General features: G+C 38.0%; 1 protein-coding gene across 1 annotated transcript; it reads right to left on the bottom strand.

Moving 5' to 3' along the window:
- Positions 1-3,296: 3,296 nt before the first annotated feature.
- LOC131522524 (meprin A subunit beta-like) lies at positions 3,297-19,070 on the bottom strand. Its single transcript, XM_058748053.1, has 16 exons — positions 18,918-19,070; positions 18,674-18,741; positions 18,543-18,561; positions 18,354-18,386; positions 18,185-18,216; positions 18,016-18,088; positions 16,898-17,018; positions 15,265-15,443; positions 14,861-15,079; positions 14,528-14,683; positions 14,118-14,342; positions 13,531-13,977; positions 13,246-13,416; positions 13,031-13,139; positions 4,986-5,063; positions 3,297-4,373 (listed from the first exon to the last, which is right to left on the bottom strand). The coding sequence occupies exons 2-16, from the start codon at positions 18,734-18,736 to the stop codon at positions 4,283-4,285; spliced, it is 2,016 nt and encodes a 671-aa protein (XP_058604036.1). The 5' UTR covers positions 18,737-18,741; positions 18,918-19,070; the 3' UTR covers positions 3,297-4,282.
- Between the last annotated feature and the right edge of the window lie 6,253 nt (positions 19,071-25,323).

The following is a 25,323-nucleotide window of genomic DNA, read 5'->3' as shown; positions in this document are numbered from 1 at the left end:
GTTAGGGTAGGTGTAGAGAGGGCTTTTGTCCCAATAAGGTGGCATCTATTTAATAATTAGAAATAAAATAAAACAATTACACTCAATAAGTTATTGCATACTATTTTATAATGTATTATAATGCAGAAGTGCAGATAATTACCACTATTTTAGCAATAAGTAATGTTTTTCTCTAATAATGTTTTTATTTTATTTTAACATAGAATAAATAGAATCTAAAGCTATTTGCACTGTGTAAATAACATATCACTAAAGAATACTGCTATTTTCACTTTGTGGTTTAGTCTTGACTTCTGGTCGTGAGTGACAGTGTTGGGGGATGGGAAATCTATTATGTATATAGAGTATATTTATTTAAGTTCTGATAACTTATACTGTTTTGTGCAGAATTGTGTTTTTCATGTTGAAGGATTTGTGGAATTGAGAAATATAAGCTTGTCTTACACTTATATTGTTATAGTAAAACTGTGCAAAATTTTGTAGCAAAAAAACTATATATATTTTTTTCTCGGATGGGGGGGGGGGATGGGCGCTCAGAGGGGGTCTCGCCCGGAGGAGTAATTCAATGTAGAACCGCCACTGAGCACATGATACGCAAACTACAGCTCTCGGCTGGATAAAAGAAGCCAGTGTCACACTAGTAGCCTTAAGTTTTAATGGATTGTAATCAAGGTAAAGATGATTACAGTGACATACAGGATCGTGCATTAGGCGCGCGTTGTGTCCGTTATTTGATGCGCAAACGAACCGTGTATGTGCGTTCTCAGCGCACTGATCACTATAACTTATTTCTGCTCGAATACAGCTCAATATATTCACGTAGTTGAATACAGCGAGTGTTTTATAACAGATGCTCGCGTGTTTTAGAGAAGTTTGTGAGGATCAGTGGTGTTCATGTACATATGGGCATCAAACGCTCCAAACAGCTTCTTCTGACAGAGGAACTATTATACACTGATGGCGTCGAGCTGCCTTTAGATCGCCGAGTTCAGAATATACATACTTTTACTTACTTTTAAGTTGTGTGGAATATCAGTGACATATTTGCGAAGTAAGTTTGCAAAAAGAACATGGAATGTTTAAATCTATCTTGAATTTGCTTTGTTTAAAAAAACTTACATGAAAATACATAGGGTTTAGTGAATAGAAGTTTGGGCTTTAAGTATTGATTTGGAGAGGCCGGGGGTCTTGAAGTTAAAAAGGTTGAGAACCACTGCTTTAGGTAAATGCAGGCACAGTTCTATGGGGTACTAAGAATTTAACATTATTTTATTATTAATATATTTTTTTTAATTAAAAAATAATTAATGCAATATAAAGATACATCCCAACAAGCTTTTTTATATTATATTTACAGGCCTATTTATTGTATATGCATTTTATTATTTATTTATTTTTCACTTGGTAGATCTCGGTGAGTACTCATTTGAAAAGTAGATCCCCACACAAAAAAGTGTAGGCACCCCTGGTCTAGACTTTGGCATGTCAATAATACACCCACAACAATAGGTGGCGCCAAAAAACGCATAAAACGAGTGTGCCATGAAATATGTTAGCCTATGTAATGTGTGATGTAAAGATCACGAGTGAAAACAAAAGAAAAAGAAAAGCTTACAGCAACACGAGTGGTGACTGTAGCCTGATGGGACCAAACTTCTTCTGTAAGTGATTTTAAAACATAAGGCAGTACCCAGATTTGAAGACTACAATAAGATTTCACTTCTACTGACAATAAAATTTTGGTAGGCTACTATGTGATTGATAGCCTAAATGTTATTTAATTCAGATGGGCTACCTGTTATTTTTATGGTATATCAAAAAGTGTATATTTTTTAGTATCATTGTTGGTACCAGTATTTACCATGCTTTCAAAACAAAAATAAAAATAGGAAAAATATGCAATATGAAAATAATTTAAGGAAAAAAAAGTGTTTCACAGAGAGAGAGAGAGAGAGAAGATTTGGTTTTCAAAAAGGTACATCTGGAAAAAGGCGGGTCGTCTTATATTCGGGTCGATACGGTACTTTTAATACGACTGACTTTGTATTTAATGTGAATTTACTAAAACTTTCATTGTACAAAATGAAACTTTATCAAAGAACATTTTTACTTCAGTCCAGCGAGTTCAAGCACTCTCAAAAACTGCCATAATAATCTCTAAAGCTGTTTACACTGTGAAATTAATATCTTACTTACATTCGTACATCTTCACTTTGTTGTTTCTGATGAGAGAATTAGTCAGATAATTCAGTCAGCCAGCGCGCGGTGACGAAACAGCGTGTTTCAGCGAAGACTCATCCGAACGCCTCTGATTGGTCCTTGCATTCATAATCTCAACAGAATAGTATGTGATTGGTTATAATCGCAGTGCTTTCTCTGTGCCAGCCAGGAAACGCCGATTTGAATTTAGCAGCTGGTGATGTTTTACTTGGTGACAGATCTTCTGTTCTGAAGTTAGATTAAAGACTCCATCTGTGGTTCAGCCAATATATCTTTTTTTCAGCTGACATTTCAGCTGGTCTTACATAGTGTTTTTATCTGAAAAAGTTATTAGGACTATGGAACCATATAAAGTAAACTCGGGAACTAATTTAGAAGCAAATTTCCCTTTGCTCATTCTTGTTTCTGTTTCCATTGCATCTGAAGAGACAGATTTAGAAAAACAAAAAGATTTTACGCGTAAGGAAACAACACCGTGTCATCATGTTATTAGAAATATTTGACAATCAAAGTGTAAAAAGTCTTATATGCTGTTAGTGGCAGATAAGTGCATCGTATTAAATTATAAAAGAGAATACAGTAATAACATATTTGTACCTACATGTCAACAAACTCTCATTAGAGTAGTAGTAGACTGTCTGATTAATATCTGCTAACTCTTTTTGATTTTATATAGACTATAGTTTGACGGTAGATTTTGCAGCAGTGCAAAACTATATGTGTGTAGTTTTGCACTTTCTTTTAACCTGGCTGGGAATAAATGTAAGAATTTGAAGCACATAACTCATAGTTTATTACTGATACTAAGAGCATTTATTGTGAATATGCATTAATAGTAATTTTGTGGTATCCTGCAGAAAGTAGGATCAAACTAATGCTGTTGTTTGTTAAGCACCCCAGACACTGTGCACACAAAATGACATGAGCCCCAAAGGGATATGTTTGCCGGGAAGCCGCCTGTCGTTTAGCTCAGTGATGGTATCCACACTACAGAACCAAACAAAGACTATTTTATTAAATTGCCTTTAGACTTGGCTTTTGTTTGGTGTTTTTTTTTTCAAGTGTAGGCCTATAGAGAAATTCCATGGTTGTATTTATTTGTTTGAAAAGCATTCTAAAGGCACATTCACACCAAGAACGTTAAATATATCAAATACCTTAAGAATTGCTGAAACTTTAAGAAAATATAAGAGTCCACAAACCACAACTATAACAATATGGTAACTCAAGTTGAGATTCCCACTCCATACCCATCCAGCGGTTTGGGTTTGGCAGCTGGTAAATGATGCTCAGGAATGCTGTTGAACATTTGCATACATATGAAATATACAGTGTGTAGACATTAATCCCACTGGTAAAAAGCCATCAACTCGTCAGTCAGTCATCAACAGATCAGTCTATATTGTATGTAGTATGTTCCTGAGAGGTGTTAAAAATATTGCATTCTCATATCAAATTGTGTATCCACTAGTACAATATTTAGTGTCACAAAGGAGTGAAAAAGTTGAGTGAACTGTGTCACAATTGTGACTTGTGGCATTAAACTAATCACATCTTGACAGAAAACTTAAGACACAGTTAGTGTAAAGCTTTTGAGCTTCTCAATGTTTATTATTATGCTGTTTATCAGAAGACTTTCCGCACTCCTTTTAGGCATTTCAAATAATTGTACATGTCCTTTTGTTCACAGCGGAAGCTCCATCATGTGCCACTAGATGCCACCAAAATCTTGCATTTGCAGGCCAAATCTGAGAGCATAGGCTCTTTTTATGATCATTTTCCCCTCTTACATTCACATTAAAACCCACTTGAATAATTAAAAAAAAAAAATAATTAAACCAATAGCATTCATGCAGTGATTTATCATGACAAATATGTACCTTATTCTTTACAGAGAATATGTGTAAATCATCATGATTAATGCTAGCTTTAACATTAATTAATATTATCAATACATATTTAATTATCATATGCATGTAACAAAAAGCTGAAGATAGATGCAGTTCTTTGGCACTGAACTCGCGAAGTCAGACATAGGGCTGATAATAGTGGTTTCTCATGATTAACTCACTAGCAAAAGAAAACAAGCCACCAGGATGACCAGAGAGGAAGCAGTCTTGGCACTGGAATTGCAAAATATGTCCACGCATTCACTAAAGGAAAAGAACATATGTGAAGATGAACATTGTTAATGCAATAGAAAAAACACATTCATATATTTGGATAATGCAGTAAATCATTTTACAAACAAATGACCAGTTCTTTTAGTGAATCAAAAACATACTGCAACTGAGGTAGTATGATTCATGAATTATTCTTTTAAGGCAGTCCTGTTAATGAATCTTTCAAAAAGACTTATGAGTTATTGTTTGAAAACTCAAAGGACACAAATCCTTCACTAATTTAACTCACTGAATCTATCAGGGGCGGATTTGGAGACATTTGGGGAGGACCTCAATTGTTGTAAAACCAGTTCATAAATAAAAGCAAATAGAGATTGTAACTGAAAAACATCCATGTGAATCATTATCAAATCAAAGGATAAGGTACCTGAAGCTGTGTTGTAAGGTAAATATTAAGCGCGTAGTTTTGCTTTTGACATTGGTGGGGACATAAGAGCAGAGAACCGCATTGCCCCCTAACAGTCCTCTTTAGTGACTACGTTCAGAATATAGCACAGCCTTTTACTTTTTCTTTCACATATCGCTGTGACGTAATAAAGAAGCTTTTCTCAAACGTTTTCTCAAAAACTGAGATTGTCTTACCCCTCCGTAAGTCCTGGTGTGGTTGTAATTCTTGTAGCAGCAGTAGTTGTTGAGGTCATCTGAGGTACAGGAAGAGCTCTAGCAAACAAAGAAAAAATAAAAGATGATAATAGGTTTTTTATCATCTGTCATGAACTGCACAGGGACTCCAGGTATCCAAATGGAGTTTATTGATAGCGTAATCCAAAGTCACAGTCCTTGAAACAAGCAGTAGGTCAGAGCACATGTAATCAATCCAAACATATAGACCCAGGGCAAGACAGGAATGAGGAATCCAGGACATGGGCAGAAATCCAACAACAGGATAACAAAGAAATGCTCAGAACTGCAGCACATCAGACACACAAGACTTCACAAGGAGTGACTGGGTAAACAGGCTTATATAGGGAGACTAACAAGGCTAACAAGGTAGAGGAATTATTCTGCCTTCACGTGCTATCGGAATTATCGTAAATACAAGTTTCCTAATTGGAAATTGGACGTGAACGGAAATTTGGAAATAATTTTGATACCAGTTTCTGAGTTGGGCGGGTCATAAACTTTAAACATGATGGAGGGGACAACCATTGCTGCTGTCAATGCTGTTCTCACAACAACTACATCCCTTTGTCTTGTTGCTAAAGTTATAGGCTAGATATGAATTATCATTCGAAGCACAGTATGTTTTATAAGCAGTGAAATAAGCATGTATTTGACCGAAATTCCAGAATTGTCAGCAAACTGCATGTATAGCGCGGTGAATGTTTATATGATGGTCAAACAATTGGATGCTACATTTTATTCTTTCTGACATTAAAGCACTTGAACACGACAAGCTCATAATCACGCCTTCATAAGTGGGAAATAGGAAATTTCCGATAGCACGTGAAGGCAGCATTACTGAACAACCATGACAACAAAATAGGGGGTGACCATGAGAACAAACGGGGTGCTTCTCAATTCTTTGTGCATCCTAGTTTCCTTTCCTCGCGTCTTAGCTCCACCCCCCTTAGGATATGAGGGAAGGATTCAAGGAAAGAAATGGGGACAGAGGAATCAAAGGAACAGTTATTTGTACATTGGAATATTCTTGATGACTCAAGTGTCACTTTTAATGCATCATCAGCTGCTCTAAATGGATCTGCCCTCATATTGTTAAAGTTGGTTATTTAGGACATAATTAATCATATTTAATATTAATAAAGTAAGATGCCCAGCTGAAATATATGACATGCATGATTTATTTAAACTGCAGATAAAATATAAATTAAAATTATTACGACATGTGAAGGGGGAGAAGAATTTACACACGCGTCAGGTTTTTCGACAAGAAAGACTTCCGCATAGGATACAACTGTGTATCCTCGCTCATAGCTCCCTGGAAGCCTCCTCACTGCTTGATCCTCGCCTCCACGTGGTGCAATTAGAGAATTAACTAATTAATATTCAGTAATATTATCAAAGCAAAGATGCAGTAGATGGCTTCCATCAGTACTAAAGCTTGCACAGACCTTTACCAGTTTCTGGATTGACATTTCACTCTGTAACGTTAGGCAGTTTTCATTTATATGCAGTTAGTGTTGATGATCGCATTATTTTTAATATGCATATGTTTACTTATGAGATTGCTCGTTTCTGCGTCTTCCTGGTCTGTTTTTGATTGCCACTTTCTAAACTCATTCAGGAGATGCGTAATAGTGCCCCCTAGCCTATAACAGTGGAAACACGGAAAATTCTGTGTTTGGAAGGGAAGCGTTGTCTCATGAATAATGAAAAATTCCGTGTTTGGTGGGGAAAGAGTTAAGATGTTGTTATGTTCATCAAAACATACAAACAGAGCTTCGGCAGAATGCTAGTTTACTCAATGAACTTCATTGGCAACAGTCACGGAATAAGGTACAATTGTGAAGCATGCGCATCAGCATGACTTCACGACAGCAACACTACAACAGATAATAACAATGAAGAACTGGTTAGCAACCACAACATTTTCCCACCTCCCACCAAGCTTAAGTATGAAACGTAGCTTCAAAGTCCTGGAAGTGTGCAGGACATGCCCTTGTCCTCACAGGACGAGTTGTCATAGGGGCATCTTCAGATTGTGGTCTCTGACACCGTTCGGTTCTCACTTCTTGTCTGGTGACCACATCAGGATCCAGATTTAGTGGCAGCAGAATGGGGTCCATAGGTCGGTTCAGGATCTCCTCCATAACAGAAGGTGTGGGCATTCTTTGAAGACAACTGGCATGCCAGCGGGATCCATTAGTTAGCTCAAAAGTGACTGGCCCAAGCTGCTGTTTAACCTAGAGGGGCTCAGACAGGAAAGAGCTAAATTTATTGCTGCAATGTGGCCTACGGACTCTTACCCAATCCAGTACTCTTATCTTTGTGGGCCGAACATGATTCTTGCTGTCATATCTGGCTCTCATGTTGCGCTGATGTTGATGAACCCGTGCCCGAATCAAAGTGTTCACTAGGAGCTGACTGGGAGCTGATCAACGGTAATTCTAGTTCCCTGCCAAGCATGAGACAGGCAGGGGACACCCCAGTGATGGCATGTTGGGTAGTGTGATAATGCAGGAGGGTCTGGGAGAGAGCATCTTTAAATGGGAAACCTTGGGCAAGGTGTGCATGTATGCCATTTTTCAGATTTTGATTAAATCTTTCCTCGCTGTCATTAGCTTGAGGATGGTAGAAGGCGGTACGTATATGGGCTATGCCTCTGGCAGCCAGGTATGATGAAAACTCACTGGAAACGAACTGCGGCCCATTGCCTGTGGTAATGGCTCACAGGATTCCCCATCAGGAAAAGAGCTGCTCCAGGAAATCAACCATTGTGGAGGCTGTAACTGAGCCCATAGGCACAACCTCGGGCCACTTTGAGTGGTGGTCATACACCACAACTAGGAACCACTGATGGTGAGGAACAGAGGCAAGCTCCCCACAAAAGTCCATCTGTAAATATTCTCATGGCTTGGTGGGCCAGTCAATAGGTTTCAAGGGTGGCGGTGCTGGAGCACCTGTTTTACCACTAAGCAGACAAGGTGCACACTCACGCACAAGAGCTTCTAGCTCTCTGTCAATCCCTGGCCACCAAACCAAATCTTGGCACCTCTACTTCAGTTTAACTATCCCCACGTGACCCTCGTGTGCCATTGACAGTACCCGCCCCCTAAGGGACAGAGGAATGACTGCTCGGTGCCCCCGTGCAATGCATGACTCACCTCAACATGTCAGTTCTGCCCTGACTCGGAAGAAACGTGTCAGGTCAGCGCTCACCCGAGCTGGCCAGTTGTTCTGAATGTAGGTGCTGAGGGTAACGAAGAGAGGGTCTGCAGCAGACTCTTGTTTATGTTCTTCAAGAGACACTGTGGTCTGTAAGGGCTCCTACACTAACTGCACAAGGTCACTCCATATCTGACTCTGGCTGCTTGCCTATGCTAGTTGGATCTGCAGCTGAACGTGACAGGAAATTTGCAACCACGTTGTCTTTTCCGGGAGTGAACAGCAGATGGTAGTTGTACTGAGTCAACCTGTCAGCTCATTCGGTGAAGCCTGAGGGGCTTGTGGCCCGTTCTGAGAGTAAAGGATCATCCATATAAGTACATGTGCCAGTGCTCACATGCCCAGATGCAGGCCAATGCCTCTCTCTCCACTGAGTATTTCTGTTCTGCAGTACTCAGAGCCTGTGAAGCAAAAGCAATAGGCCTTTCAATGCCATCATGCAGCTGTGACAGGACTGCTCCGACTGCTACTGCTGATGCGTCACATGTCACCAGGGTGGGGCTGGAGAGATCAAAATGAGCTAGTGTTGGTGATGACGTGAGAAGGTGTTTGAGTCGTCGAATAGCTTACTCACAATCCGCTGTCCATGCCCATGGGGGTGTTATGCTTGAGTAGCTGTCGTAGAGGGGCAGTGATTTCAGAATACTGAGGTAAGAACCTGAGATAGTAAGCAGTCATGCCGAGGAAGGATGCAAGCTGTCCAGCTGAGGCTGGCACAGGAAGGCTGAGAATGGACTCTACATTGAACTGTAATGGTGTTATACCTGAGCTGGACACCCGAAGACCCACAAAGTCTATTTCTGGGACAGCAAACATGCATTTTTTGTGTCCAATGTTAGATTGTGTCTAGACAGAGCTATGAACACCTGTCTGAGGCATTCATCATGAATGGCCACGTCCTTTCCATGTAGTACAGTATCATCTAAGTACACAGCTGTACCCAGGAGCCCTGCTAGGACAGTACCCATGATTTTCTGAAAGCAACTAGGTGCTGAACTTAGGCCAAAAGGAATCCTTTTAAAATGGAAAAACCCCATGTGAGTCACAAATTTAGTCAGGTTTCTGCTGTCCTCGTGCAGGGGTATCTTCATGTAAGCTTGTTTAAGATCCAGCTTTGTGAACACTGAGGAGCCATAGAAGAGTGTTATGAGTTCCTCAATTGTCGGCAATGGGTATTTGTCTGGCACCACAGCCTTGTTAGGCCCCCGAAGGTCAACGCAGAAACATAGGCCCCCAGACCGTTTTTGTACAATCACAAGATTTGAGACCCAAGGGGGAGCATCAATGGGCTCAATGAGGTCTGCAGCTAGCATGCCCTGTAGTTCAGTGGTGACCTTGTCGCGCATGGCGAGAGGCACTCGTTGCAGTGGCTGGATAACCGGCAGTACATCTGGGTTAAGCAGGGGTTTGTGGGAAAAGGCAGAGAGGCAGCCTAAACCACTGAATAGAGCAGGAAACTGTGTCTGCCATGGAAAGTCCACTTGAAGGATGGTTGCACCGCTGTTGTCATGCAGAGAAAAGTCAAGGCTAAGGAACAGATCAAGACCCTGGAATATTAGCGCCATGCTGAGTTATGTAGAATGGGTACTCTGGTAGACGTTTTCGCCCATATTGTACTGGCAGTTTAACTACTCCAGTCACTGCAATGCTGGCTTGGCAATAACCACAGAGCTTCAGAGGCAGGGATGTACTGGCCATTGGGAGCACCGGGACATTCCCAGTGAGCCGGTCGAGTAGTGGGCCGATCGCAGAAGCGAATGAGACCTCCCCCACATTGGAAAACGCCAGTACATAGACTTGTAATTTCAGCACCATAGTAATTTAACTTGCAGTTATTAACACTGTACAATAGAGATGTATTTATTATAAATGTTACTGTTATTACTTAAATATTAAATACGTTCTTCACGAGTTTGCCCGTCCATTCAGCCCTGCCAGATAATGGTAAACAAACTTGGCTTGCTGTCCACGAAGGAGGCTCGAACCTGAAGCTCAGCTCAAGCTCAGAATAAGAACCCACCCCTTATGATGGTACAGTGTGGAGGAAAGAAAAGTAATTAGAGGAGGAGAAGGGGAGGTGGAGGGATGCCAGAAGAATTGTTGCTGGAACGGAACAACGGCTGCTGCAACGGAACAACGGCTGTTGCTTATATATGGTCGTGGCAATGATTGACAGGGCTGGATGGTTAGGCTCCTCCCGAACCTGCGTTGGGAACTTAATTTCACGAGTTCACCTGCCCATTCAGCCCTACCAGATAATGGTAAACGAACTTGGTTTGCTGTCCACGAAGGAGGCTCGAACCTGAAGCTCAGCTCGAGCTCCAAGGAAGAACCCCCCAAAAAGGCTTAAAGATGACAGCAAGCTGGCAACCGATTGCGAGTAATTTGGAGATAGAGAAATTTAAGAATTTTATCATTCTCACCAAAAAAACTTATCTGACACGTTGAGGGGAAAAGAAGAGAGGGGATCACTTCTGCGGCAGTGGAGTAAATTCAGCTGCGAGGGCTGAGGGACAACTCACTGCTGCGGCAAGGTTGATTAAAGTTGAAGTGATTAAAAGTTTGCAGGAGAGAGAGAGTTGATGCTGCGGCAGCACATATTGGAAGTTAGGAGGCTGACAGACCTGGTGGCTGTATAGCTATGAGAATTACGGTTGGGTAAAGGGAATTCCTTGCTTGCAGAGGTTGGGTACAGTTCCACTGTACGACTCTAGTTACGCTTTTGGTGGAAAAAAGGCTGAGTCGGCCTCCTGGATAAAGAATCCCACCTAGCTCTCTTAGATGGGCGACCGGAGGCCTCTTGGGGGCGGGCGGGAGGGGCGGTGGATGGAATTGGACCGGATTGTGACTTCAGGTAAAGCACATACAACTGAGCTTTGCTTTGCCTGCGGGAAAAATGGATGTTTGCGGAGGCAAGAGCGTGCCGAAATCCGTTAACTGTCAATTTTGTTATGTCAGGGGTAGACAAAGATCCTGGTGGAATTGGCTGAGCTGGAGTATGAGAAGTTGAAACACCTGGGGTCTGCGGCTGCCTGGCTGGAGGCAGGGACAACCGCGGTGTGTGGCGGTGTCTCGGCGAATTTGGAAGAGGGCACCAGGAAGGACGACCTCATTCCTTGCTGGTGTGACCGGTGCAGGAACCGGAATTGTTAGAAGCTGGGTTTGGCTCGGTTATGGAGGGAAATTCTGTGGGACTAGAAAGTTCCTCGTCAGAGCAGAAGCTCGTCAGGGTGGGACATGTTTCACAGAATAGGGCGGGGCCATATGCCGTAAGAATTGTCACTGGAATGGAGCAATGGCTGCTGCTTATATATGGTCGTGGCGATGATTGACAGGGCTGGATGCTTAGGCTCCTCCCGAAACTGCGTTGGGAACTTCATTTAAAGGGATAGTTCACCCAAAAATTAAAATTGTTATCATTTACTCAACATCATGTCATTCCAAACCTGTATGAATTTCTTTCTTCTGTGGAACATAAAAGAAGATGATTTCAGAAATTTCTGAATTTTTTTGTCCATACAGTAAAAAATCAAGGGTAACCAAAATGGTTTGGTAATGTTCTACAAAATATATTTTGTGTCCTACAGAAGAAACTATTTCATTGGAATGACAAATGACATGAGGGTGAGAAAATGATGACAGGATTTATTAGCAAAAAAATTCCTGCATTCTAGCTCAAAATCAATGCTTTACTGTTAAGTTGTCATTTCTATGTGATAAAAATGCATTATTAAGATTGTTGCATTTGTCGTGAATTCAGTAATATCTATTATTATTAACTCTAATTAAAGGCCCTATAACCCAGAAAAACATCCATGGGGGAACTCGTGGGCTAGATGGGTTGGTTTTGTCCAGGTCCGAATGTTAACCCCAGTCCAGCCCTGTTCAGAGGTGATGGCTGTAACCCAACATCAGTGAAAAAAATTTCTTGTAGGTGGCCATATTAAGCAATGACACTTTAGCTCCTGTGTCAAGAAGCAGCGGAATGCAACAGTCTTTCAGCTGCACACCACATATTGAGAAAGTGACTTGGGTGTGGACCAACTGTATAAAATACTGCTGGTGAAGGCTGCGAACTGGAGTTTTATCTGCACCATCTTGCAAAGTGGTTGAGCTGATAACTGGGCAGTCTAGGGACCTACTGGCATGGCGAATGGAGCCACAGTTGCCACATATCCGTTTTTGTTGACTTAACTGGGGCTATGTTTGCTGGATGAGAGAGGGTGAGGTAGAGATAAAGCCATCCTTGTCACCAAATGTTATGTTCAACAAAACACATACAAACAGCTTCGGTTGAATGCTAGTTAACTCAACGAACTTCAGCGGCAACAGTCACGGAATATGGTACAACTGTAAAGCATGCGCATCAGCATGACTTCACGACAGTATTACTACAACAGATAATTACAATGAAGAACTGGTTAGCAACCACAACAGATGTCCTACTACAAGATGGCTGAGATGGATCGGTTTCCTGGTCATAGGATGGAGGACGGAAACGAGGAGGGATATTGAGAAGCACCCAGGGTAACAAACACAACAAGGGAACTAAACACAGGAAGGGAGCAAGGAAACAATAGGAAACAGAAACACTTTAAAAGAGTCCACAAACACAAGAAGAGGGAACACAGATTGTAACATCATCAGATGATCAGATTTTCCGGTGTCTCTGAACTTGTTCTGACCACCATTTTGTAGTATAAATAGACATTAAGATTAGACATTAATACATATTTGTGTGTTCTAAATGATTGTACAAGAGAGGTTAAAAAGATATTTACCTTGGAGCACATGATCCTTGCTGGGCACTCACATCAGGAGTAACGTTGAAGTTCTTCACTGTTGCTATAGGGCAAGGTAGAGAGTCCTTCTGAAGAAACCCTGAGATATCTGGATTGGTAAACAAACTTTATATAAATGTTCAGAAAGTGGGGCACAACTGAAATATATCATAGCCACCCAAATGAGTTCTCCAAAGGAACTTCACAAAACCTACCTTGCATGGTGAAGAGAAATATGATGTCACCACCCTTGATAAACTCTCTTTTAGTGAGATCCTCTTTCATTATGGCATATTCATAGCCCCAAAAAATACCCAAATATATGGTCTCATTGCCAATGACGACTTGAGTTCCAGTTTTTCGAGGATTATCCCAAACACTGACATCTGTTACAACAAAATATGTTTTTTAGGCCCTTCAAAGCTACATAACCTTGATCTTGAGGTAACTAAAATGTTGCTTGTAAACATGGTATGAGAGAAAAATAATCAGATTCTCACTGGAATAAATCAAAGAAGGGTCAGTTGTGAAGCTTTTCTCAGAGGACATGCGCTTCTGTATGTGTGGATTCTGGTCAAGCATCTGGAAGGTTATTTGTCTCCATGGACAAGGCCACTGCAGCTGGTCATCATATACACCAGATACCAGACGAACATATATTGAAAGGTAATTCTGATACAATATTAAGACAGCCTGAAAGCGATAACCATCACTGGAGTAAAACAATGGACTGAACATCCAAGTGCCAGACACACTGTTTTTCAAAACCTTCTCAAAGTCTCTGATCTGCCATGTGTGGGGACACTCAGTCTCAGAAATATTGATATCATCCAGTGAAAATCCTCCACTGGAGTTTCCAGCTCCTTTACGGGCTTCAAATACAACTTGGAAGGTTTTATTTGCATTCAGTGACACATGATGCAGCTTCCAGTAATTGCCAGGGGGTTCTGCAAGAAATTAATAATTTAGAATTACATCTGTACTGTCAATAATGTAGAATATTTGAGGACCAGCTTGAAATATAGGTCTACATGTGTTTTTATTATTATTATTATTATTATTATTTAAATCTAGGACAGAGACTGGCCTGTGATCTGATCCATAAGTCTGAGAGTTCCTCTGCTGTCTGCTTCATTCTGATATTCTCGGATCCAGATGTTGAGCTGGTCAGACTCATTACCACTGTGATAGTAGTAGAACTGCAGGCACTGGACCTTGCAGTCTCTTTTAGGGGTCATTGTCTTGCTTTCCATTCTAGCTGCATCTCCCTCATTTCTGCCCTCAGTGCTGAAGTGCATGAAGAAAGACGTCCCTGCAGACAATGAAACTGGTGTATTGTGCAGAACTGGATGATACAGTGACTGCAACTGAGGTGAGGCATTACTTTTTGGGCAATAAAAATAGTTTATCTTCCATCCTAAAGTTTCTTTCTGTGAATAAGCACACACTGTCAAAAAAGAAACTTCACATTCACAGACTGACTGTAACAGATCTCACCATTTTGTTCTTTGCCCAAGTATGTGTGGTCATTCACATTGATGCCACTCACTGACTTCACTCTCTGCCAGCCATAATCAGCAGCAGAACAGACGCTCATCTGACACAGAGATTCATCATCAAAACTACAGTGATCAAGGAAAGAGATGGACGAATCTGTAATGCAAGTGTTTGAGGCAAAATCAAATTATTACAACTTATATTCATAACATGGTCTCCCTTACATCAGACATTCCTGCTAAGAAATTTAGTAATTTAATTTGATATAGAATTAACATAAAAGACCTATAAAAACAACAAAAGCCACATGAAAACAATGTGGGAAATACTCACTGCATTTATAGAGTTTGTTGAGTTCAATCACATCATATTCACTCAAATCCAGGCGTTGACCAATCACATCTTGAAACTCAGGACGCTTGGTAATGATTGTGGATCCATTACCGTTGCTGAAGGCATTTTTATCATAATGCATCACAGAGTAGTAGTCATATGGAGTGCCTTGGGTGGTGGTCTGGTTCTCACTGTACTTATTGAAATTGTCCTTATAACCTGAAAATAAAGACTGATGGAATTATTGATGTGGTTTTTCATAAGGAATGGGTTATTTAAGTGCTGATTAGTTAAATGGACACTGCATTCAGTATGTAAGTAATTAAAGGACTGTTTCACTTTTTTTCCTAAAAGACAATTAAACTTAAAAACAAAATTATAATAGTAAAAAAATACAGGGCAACCTGTAATGATGTTTTCAAAGTTGATGGTCACATAATCATCTCTGTCATATCTTGACTGCTCATGCCAAAATCCCAGTGCATGGAGAAACTCATGCTCAATAATGGCTATTGTTCCACAGCCATTTCCAATGGAAAGAGCCTGAGCTCCAGTAAATACACGACCGACATATGACCAACACCTGAAAAACAATTGAGAGAGCACATTCACATAGCACAGTTACACTGATGTGTAATGTTAACAACACTAGAATTCAAATTATGTTTTATGCAAAAAAAAAAAAAAAGGAACCAAGCGCTGTCAAATAACATAAATGGATGAATTATACATAGCGCCTAGTGACCAAACAATGTTAATATCTTCTTTTCTTTAATATTTTGTTGTCTGTGTATTGTAATTGTCTAAATATTATATTTGGCAAAAGCCTCTACAAGAAATAGTCAAGTGTGCCCAGACTTTTGACTGGGAGTTTATTCATTTAAATGTTGTATACTATACATTCAGTACATACAGGGGCCCAGTATTGCACAATACAATGAAATCTTCACAAAACAATGGAAACAAGACACAACACAAGAAAATTAGCACAACACAATGGAAACAAGCCACAACACATCAAAATTAGCACAACACAATAAGCTGCAACACAAGATTAACACAACATAATGGAAACAAGCCGCAAAACAATGAAATTAGGACAATACAACGGAAGCAAGCCACAACACAACGAGATTAGCACAACACAATGGAAACACTTTACGAAAATTAACCATGGTTTTATTACAAATAAAATAAAAAAACCATGGTTACTGTAGATAAACCATGGTAACCACAAATTAACCATGGTTTGGCTACCCTAACCATAGTTTAACCATGGAATTTGTAGTAAAACTGTGGTTATACAAATAGTAATCAATATGCCAAAAACAATGGTTGCTACACTTTTACTACAATAAAACCATGGTTAATTTTCTTGCAACACAATGGAAACAAGTCACAACACAACAAAATTAGCACAACACAATAAAATTAGTCCAATGGATTGTGTTGTGCACTAATACTGGGCCACCGTAAGTACAGCATAGTTTAGGCTATATTGTCACAAATTCAGCCTCTGTGGCTCCCTCCAATCACCACCAGAGGGAACTATCACCAGAGTATTAACCGGTTCATTAAGACTTCATTTCCCATGTACCCCGTGCCAGAGACTGATCACCTGCACAGGTGTTCCTCATTGCTTGGTCTATTTAAACTGTGCCGCCCTTGCTCTCCTTGCGAAGTCTTGTTTTGCTATGCAGTCATTTCTGAGCGTTTTCCCTGTGTTTGCTTACCTGTCAATGACCTGGATTGTTTACCCGTTTCCGAAGGATTGCTGCCTGCCTCTTCTGACTCTGCCTGCCTTACTGAGTATCTCTATTGTCTGTTTGCCGCCTGCCTTGACCCTCAGCCCGAACTCTGTTTCTGATTCTGCCCTGCCTCTGCTATATCTGACACCAGTTACTGATTTATGCCTGTCTGACTTCTCTTGTGTTTCAATAAAACTGCACATGGATCCTGACGCCACTGCCTCATTACATATATAGTGTATATTACTATTACAAATATTGTTGATTACTAACTGGAACCATACTGTACCCTTCACGACTCTCCACAGAGATGTAAGAAATGTCTTCTGCTGCTCTGGGCTTAAAGTCAATACATGATTTCAGTCTGAACTGCTCAAAGGCTCTCAAAATGATTCCTTTATAGTTCACACCTATAACCACAATCAAAAAGAAAAGTTAACAAAAAATAATCTAAAACAATAGAAAAATTAATTTTGTAATTTGTTAAACTGTAAGGTAACACTTTAGAATTCTGTTCCATCATTAATAAATAACTACACAAGAACACACGAGTAATGCAATATTAACACTCTAGTAACTACTAGTAACTAACAAGCAACTCTGATTAATGAATCAGTAAGTAATATAGTGCTTAGTCGAATGTGGTAGTTCACTATTAGCTAATCAGTAACTATTTTTTTCATACCTCCCCAAGAACTACTGGTTGAACAAGAACAGGTTGATAATTAATATGAATAATACATAATGTATAATTCATTCTCAAGTAAAGGTCATGGTAACCCACTAGTAATGACTCAAGTATTACCAACTTCAGAAGAAATTACTAATTATTTGGATCAGTATTGATAACTCCCTAGTAATGACTGAAATCATTGTAAGCTTTTGAGGTTTTTGTGAAGTATTGAATAGTAATTATTCAGGTGTTACTACATCCTTACCAATTTTTTGGATCATTATTCTAAAGTGAATAACATGGCAATTATCTAGTAATTACTGAAGTCATTGTAACCTTTTGAGGTTTTTGTAAGGTCCTGGTTAGTAATTAATTTTGCTTGATTTGGTAACACTTAAATCATTACTACTGGGTTACCATGATCTTCATTTTAGAATTAATTATTCATTATGCATAATTCACATTAATTATGAACCTGTATAAAGTAGTTCTTAGGAGTGCTCAGGATATCTGAAAAAAAAAATAGTAGTAATTGGTTAGCTAATAGTGAACTACCAGTTTCAACTTAGTGCTGTTACTTAATAAATCGTTAATCAGAGTTTCTTGTTAGTTAATAGTAGTTACTACAATGTTACTAGTGGATTAGTCATTTGTTCCTGTGTAGTTATTCATTAACGATGGAACAGTATTCTAAAGTGCTACAAACTGTAAGTGAGAAATCCATGTTTTCTTACTGAGATTCACACTCAGCTCATAAGGGACTGAAATATTCCACCGGTTCCCAAGAATGGCGTTCTTTTGCCTAGGCTTTAAAACAGATTGTTTTAAGTATCCTGAGAGAACTACAGATCTACTGAATTATCCAGTATTTTATTTATACAATAAACAACAAACAGAACTCACCATCATGATGTCTCCTTCTCTGAGATTTAAACCTAATATCAGAAGACTGTTCAGTTCACAGTACATATGCTTACAAAAACATGAGTAAAAATAATGATGTATAAACACAATTAGATATAAGTTGACTTATATAAACATACTTGGTTTCTTAAGATAAAATATGTTTTACCTTTGTTTATATCTGGAATGTCCTTCCATTCCCCTGTAGTGCCAATGAGGACATTTGTAATGAAGAAAAGAAAAAGACAAGAGAGGTGAAATAAAAAAACATTAATTTTAGTGAAACAGCTAGAAAGTAAAATGATGGAAGAGCATTACATCTTCTGGCAGTCAATATCTATGACTGTGCTGTACGTACCAACAATATCTGGTGGGGGCTGAGAATACAAGATAAGAAAACAATAATTAGACATTTTTGAAAATCAGCAACCGTATACTGTATCACCCTTACAATGTACTATAACAAACTCTGGCAACTATTGCACTTACCATAGGTGATGCAAGACAAAAAGCCAAAGCCGAGCTCAGCAGAAGAAAAGCAAATAAATGCATGTTCACTGGAAATGAACACATTTGTAGACTGACTGTTATCACTTGCATTAAAATTCACAAGCAAATGGTACACTAAGACTTTTTTTAAGTGTTTAATCATTAAAATAATATCTCAGTTAAATTTAAAACAGGCCATCAAAATATGTGATTTAAAACTCTAGCATAAAAGCAGGATACATACCAGTTTTCGATCATCAATGGCTGAAGTTATTATAAAAACTGCTTGATCACCCAGCTTGGCAAGTAAATACCAAGTGAGTCTCTTTTAAGTTGGACAGGTTATTTAAATATGTGGACAGTACAGTTCTATTACACTTCCTTATACTCAGCTCCCATACAGAAAAAAAAACAAGACACAGAGAACAGAGAACACACCTAGTCTAAGATTAAGGTTTAACATTTTTAATAACATATTGATTAGCAAAAGCAACCCATATTTACCAAACTGAGTTTTTCAGTCATCACATTTTTGTATCGTATATAGACTATAGATATATTTTAAATTGAGTGATTTGCAGTTATTTTTAACTCATTGTTTTTTATTAAAGCGACTTTATTGTTTATAATCATATCACAGTATTATCATCAAGACGTTGGAAGGCCTGAGCTGAAGAAGTAAGACCTGAAAAGTAAATCATTGTACATCTTGTTGGGAAGTTACAGCAGTACAGCTTTTTGTCATGCAGCCTAAGGGGCCGTTTACACAGAACTCATTTTTCCACCCACTGGTTTTTGCAGAGTTTCGTGCATGACAGGGTTCTAAAAACCTGGTACTTAAGTTAAAGTTCAACTTAAAAAAAAATCGTCTTGAGGCCTTGTTCTTGCTCTTCCCTTTTCTACTAACAGTGCCTCATGTTTTTGAGTTGAAATACATGTTCTATGTAAATGGCCCCTCAGGCTGAATGACTCACACAACTGCTCTGGATGATTTTTTTCATTTTTAGTTCATTATGATCTTCCAAACTTTTTATTATGACTGTGATATAAACGTTTATAATTTAAATAGGCCTATATAAAAATGTTGCTTCTGTCAACTGTACATATATGCTCTCTCTAATGTTTTTAACCAAAATTCATTACAAAATACATAGTTCATAAGAACTTCTTGGAACTTATCTTAAGAAATTTCTTAACTTCTCTTAAGAAGATTTTTGTGCATCCGGCCCTTGAGTAAATTTGCTCTTCATGCTCTTAATTTGTTCTGCAAAAGTTCCTATAGTTATGAATAAACTAAGAATCAATATTATAACGTGTTTGTAAGATTGGTACTGCCTCACACTGAGCAAGCTGAAGTTGATTTATATTGGTTTCTTGTGGAGCTTATTAGGAACATAAACATAAAAGAAAGTAAAACAGTTTTACATTGTTTTTGACACATGAACCATTATCTCTTCATCATCTCGTCAAGTGAAATTCTTAAAGAACAAAGGCAGAAACAAACACAAACAATACACTTCATAAGTTTTACATAGTTGAGAGAAATCTCTGAATATTTGCGAAGAAACAACACTGATACTGTCATCAACACAATGTTGTCAATGTACAGATGAACTATTATCGGGAATCCTTGAATGGTTTCAAAATGTGGTACTTATCTTAATGATCGATGAAGTCACAAGGTTTCGGTTAAGAACTGAAGAAACTTGGATCATTGATTTAGTTTTGAAAACATTTAAGGCATGCATACTTGTGATGTTAATCTTTTGGTGTGATTGGAAAAATACCTGATGATTGCGAAGTCATTTTCCAACAGTGCACCTTGCATGTGTTGTACAGAGTTGGAAACATCTTGAAAAAAATAGGTATTTTTCCAAAAAAAAGTTTATATATGCAAATTGTATAATATCCAAGGTACACATTTCTAGTAAATGTGCAGTTAATTCTCTTATTGTATTTTCAGAATATTTGTTAGCGAAAAATCTTATTGAAAAACAGTAATAATTATTTAATTAGAAGGGTTATATTGGCCTATTAAGATTTTGCTTACATTGTAAATATGTTTTGCTATTTTTTTTTTTTCAGAGGTAAATCAATAACAATTACATTTTGAGCAATATTTGAAGTGTAATTTACGAGATTTGTTGTATTTTGAATCCAATTTTTCTTTGTAAAAGGCAAAAAGTTGATCATACTGATTTCAAAGTTAAGGATTCATTAGTTTGAATATGCATTGAACCAAAAACTATCATAACATCTTAGTTGATGATTCAGTATACTGTGACGGGAGGAGCCAACGACAGACACAGTGGGTGTGGCGTCAGGCCTCGGAGAGGCTTTTATTCAACAGAAATAATAAAATAAAGTGTCCAAGGGGGAAAAGTGTCCAAAATAAACAGGGAGATCTGGTGTCCTCGTCGTGCTGCGGGGCTTGTGAAGGAAGGCAGTGTTGTGGAAGGGAGGGTCCAGGTAAGGGGCGGAGTCCGGCGGCCGCACGCGCTCCCGCTCGGGTACGGGGCGCGAGGGGCGGCGGCTTCATTCTAGCGGCACAGTTCTGAACAGTGGTGCACATATAAGAACTAAACGTTATGGAAAAACTCCCAAAAAAGTGTGCTTAATCGCAGAAAAAAAAGGTGTTTGGTAGTGACAATCCTTCAAGTTACACACAGATTTTTCAGACTTTTGAACACATTTAACTCAAAATGATGGGACCTATCTACTCACACCTTGTAGATATGAGAGAGGGGGACACAAGAATATTTCCTGATCACAAATTTAGGGGTGTAGTTAAAATCAATCTCAGCCAATGGACTAAAACATACACATGAAAAATGGGGGACACATTTTTGTTTCATAATTTACAAAGAAAATATAAAATAAATATTTTTAAACTAAAGAATCAAAAAGATACTTTTAAAAACAACAATGAAACAAAAATGATTCCAATATCATTTTCACAAGTTGAAATTTGATTTGATATATATTAAGCTTACGGTAACACTTCATTTTAAGGTCTCTTAACTAGCATGCATATTACTAAAATATTAGCCATTTATTAGTAGTAATTAAGCACATATTAATGCCTTATTCTACATGACCTTATTCTACATCCCTAATCCTACCCAATACCTAAATTTAACAACTACCTTACTAACTATTAATAAGCAGCAAATTAGGAATTTATTGAGGGAAATGTCGTAGTTAATAGTGAATTCTAAATTCCCTATTCTAAAGTGTTACCAAGCTTACTAGTATTTTAAATATTATTGTGGGTTTCAATAGACAATAGAAGGATCTTAATAAACATCTAAGATTTGAATACTTGCTTTTTAAAATGTGTTTTTTGGTTGTGGGACAGCAGTTTGCACCAATTCTGTAGAATGGCTCATATAAATATAAGAATGTTTTCAGTGACTGGTAAGTTTAAGGATAGGTTTCTGTAACTGGTAGGTTTAGGTTTGCTGTATTTGGACGATATATATTAAGTAATTTATAGTCTTATATAAAAGATCATGTCTTTGTTTCTGATTTAAGGACCCCACAAAGTCAAACTTTCCTAATTTTACTATCTTTGTGTGGTCTTTTGCTCCTCACAAAGTAGTAAAAACAAGTTCTCACACACAAACACACACACACAGACCCCTGGTTGAGTACCAATGCTCTAGCATTTTTTTTCAGCGTTTTTCACTTTTCTAGATATCAATGCATACTATAATATCCATAATAACATGCATGTGTTTTTGAGAGTGGTCTATTTTCACAAAGAAGCTTAGGATCACCACATGGTGGAGCAGGTGTGCCGCACTGTTAGCTTGCACTTTAAAACTGTGCATCATTCTATTCTATTCTATTCTATTCTATTCTATTCTATTGTTATACAATCAGTGATGAACAAGGATATTAAACAATTTTAATACACTCGACAGTAGAGTTACGGACTTCAACTGCTGTGACAGTATCTAATCAAAAGGGCTCCCAGCCAATTACTTACAAATAATGCTAAAAAGGTATATAATGCACATAAATAAGTAATTTTGCAACTACATGTCAACTGGCAGTCATTAGAGTATTAGTAGACTGTCTGCTTAATAACTTCTAACACTTTATTTTGAATTGTCCACAACATACAACACACTGACTATGAGAAACTTTACAAGTATGTGTCAATTTATTCTACTAACCCTAAACCTACACTAACAGTCTACTCTGAGAGTTAGTAGACATGTAGTTGCAAATGAATGAGAATTAGTTGACATGTAGTTGACATGTAGTTACAAAGTTACTTATAGTTAGTAGAATGTCTAAAGTGGACTTTCAAAATAAAGTGTAACCAGAGCTGGGTAGTAACTAATCAGATTCCAAAAATTAAGTGCTTGTAATTAGAGTAAGTTACATTTTAAAATACTCGTAATCAGACTACAGTTAATTCTTTATGGATTACATGATTACATATTATTCACACAATAGCAATAAATTATTCATAATTCATTGATTCTCCCTAATTTCTCTTTTTCATCTTTTAAATTTCCCTTTCTAAAATAGCCTAACGATTATATACATATTATATATGTATATATAGTCCAGTTTTGTGGACATTCACACATAGAACAGAATAGTCATTAGACATGTGGCGACAGCATTTGACCACTGGATTTACAAAAATCATTTCAGGTTTAAGAAGGGTTTCAACATTGCATCAACTACTGATGAACACGTTCATTTTTATTTGAATTATTACTCTATAGGTTTTTTAACCATGTATTATTAATTATAACTAATTAAAATGCACATATTCACGTTATTTCTTAGTTACATGTAATGCAGGCATTCCAAAACTTTTTGTCATCTAAACCTTATTCACCAAATATATTTGCTTTAAGTACCCCTGAGATTTTAAAATAAACATTTCAATAATTAAGTATCGCATTTGCATGTTCACGGTTTCTTTGATGTTGATTAATGCTCACATGGCATGCAGGTAACTAAAAATGTTTCAAACTGCAACGCGCAATATGGAGGAATAGTCCCACCTTCTAAATGAAAGAGCCAAATTTCCCATAGAAACCTGACTAGACCAGCCAATGCACATGCACAGTCATCAGCACAACTACGCATGCGCATTGGCTGGTCTAGCCTGAAAAATAAACTTTTTAAACGCTAAGAAACAACATTCATGGGGCAATTAATTTCATATTTTTGTTGCTGATTTGACATATGTAATTTAATTGTGAGTTCAGCGAGCAGTTTTTGAGATTTCAGGATTCCTCCATTCATCAAGATTGGTCTTGCACGAGCTGCCCGGAGGCATTGCAAATATGGTCACGGAGTGAAGAGACTTTCCTCAAAGAAAAAAGAAAGAGAGTTTGTTTTCAAATGGTTTATTTTCATTTAAATTTTTTATGATTTAATTAATTGACAGCTTTTCATTAAACTCGCAACCACCCTGCAGTTAACTTTATGAACCCTAGTTTGGGAAACCTTGATGTAATATAATGTTTAATGCACTTCATGTTATAAATTACAATGAATGGAACAAGTTTTCTTACTCTTTTCTTACTCTTCTTACTCTTTTACATCATTATGGTACAAGATAATGTTATTTAAATCAATGTGATAAACCTAAAAGTAAAATCAAAAGTAATCTAAAAGTAATCTGATTATATTACCTAAAATGTGTAATGTAAGGGATTACGTTACTGACTACAATTTTTGTCATGTAATCTGGAATCAGTAACGGATTACAATTTGTAAGTAATCTACCCAGCTCTGAATGTAACCAAAAAGTCTATCTAAAAAAGTTCTCCAAAGCAGATCTGTGCAGTCTCCACATAACACACAAAGATTTTAATATGACCGCTAGAATATGGTGTGACAAAGTAAAAGCTTTCTATTGGTTCCTAAGTCATCCCACCACTATTTAGCATTTTATATAACTTTTAACCATTTTTATCTTGAAAAATGAAAAAAAGTGGGTTTGTTACCCAGAGTCAACACCATAAAGGCTTATTAAATGATTATTAAGTGAATTCTACGTATCTTTTGTATGTCACAAACACACATGCTCCAGTTTGGGTTACATCAACTCAGGCACAACCTAAGTACACAAACAAGTCTTTGTATGCATATGCTGACCTTTCTTTATCAAAGCCTCAGATATCTAATCTGTTCATCAGTGAAGAAGACACTGTCTTTGCTGACAGTGGCCAAATCTGTGGATGACGTCTAGACGTCTGGCAGTGCAAGACACAGCTTGTTTAAGTCAAACTCCTAGTGTATTTGTGACAGTAATGCATTTGTCACTGTGAGCTTCAATGGGCATGCATGCCACTGAAAACACTCACAGACAAATAAATAATGCTCCGATCATATCTCGATCGTACCAACAATAATCCAGGACAGAAACATGACTGTATGTTTACCAATGTACAAGTAGAAATTCCTTTGTGTTCTATTTATATGCAGGTCACACTGTGATCTGTGCTCTGAATGCCCAAGGTTACAGTAAATGTTGTTTATTTGTGGCGGAAATCAGATATCCAGTTGAAATGTTGTAAGTGGACTCTGCCCCTCCACGCTGGCTGGATGACGGGAGAGGTGTGTCTGGTGGAGTCTAACAGAAAGTGTATAATAATGCAGAATAAACCACTGTA

The sequence above is a fragment of the Onychostoma macrolepis genome, chromosome 16, assembly GCF_012432095.1.
Source record: "Onychostoma macrolepis isolate SWU-2019 chromosome 16, ASM1243209v1, whole genome shotgun sequence".
Lineage (NCBI taxonomy): Eukaryota > Metazoa > Chordata > Actinopteri > Cypriniformes > Cyprinidae > Onychostoma > Onychostoma macrolepis.
Note: the sequence above shows the minus strand (reverse complement) of the source record. Positions and strands in the feature narration are given on the sequence as shown.

Coding starts and splice junctions, on each gene's coding strand:
- LOC131522524 (XM_058748053.1), bottom strand. CDS start 18,736: ATGCATTTATTTGCTTTTCTTCTGCTGAGCTCGGCTTTGGCTTTTTGT. Junction 18,089..18,184: donor GAGAAGGAGACATCATGATG/GTGAGTTCTGTT, acceptor TCTGTTTTAAAG/CCTAGGCAAAAGAACGCCAT. Junction 14,343..14,527: donor CTTGGGCAAAGAACAAAATG/GTGAGATCTGTT, acceptor CATTGTCTGCAG/GGACGTCTTTCTTCATGCAC.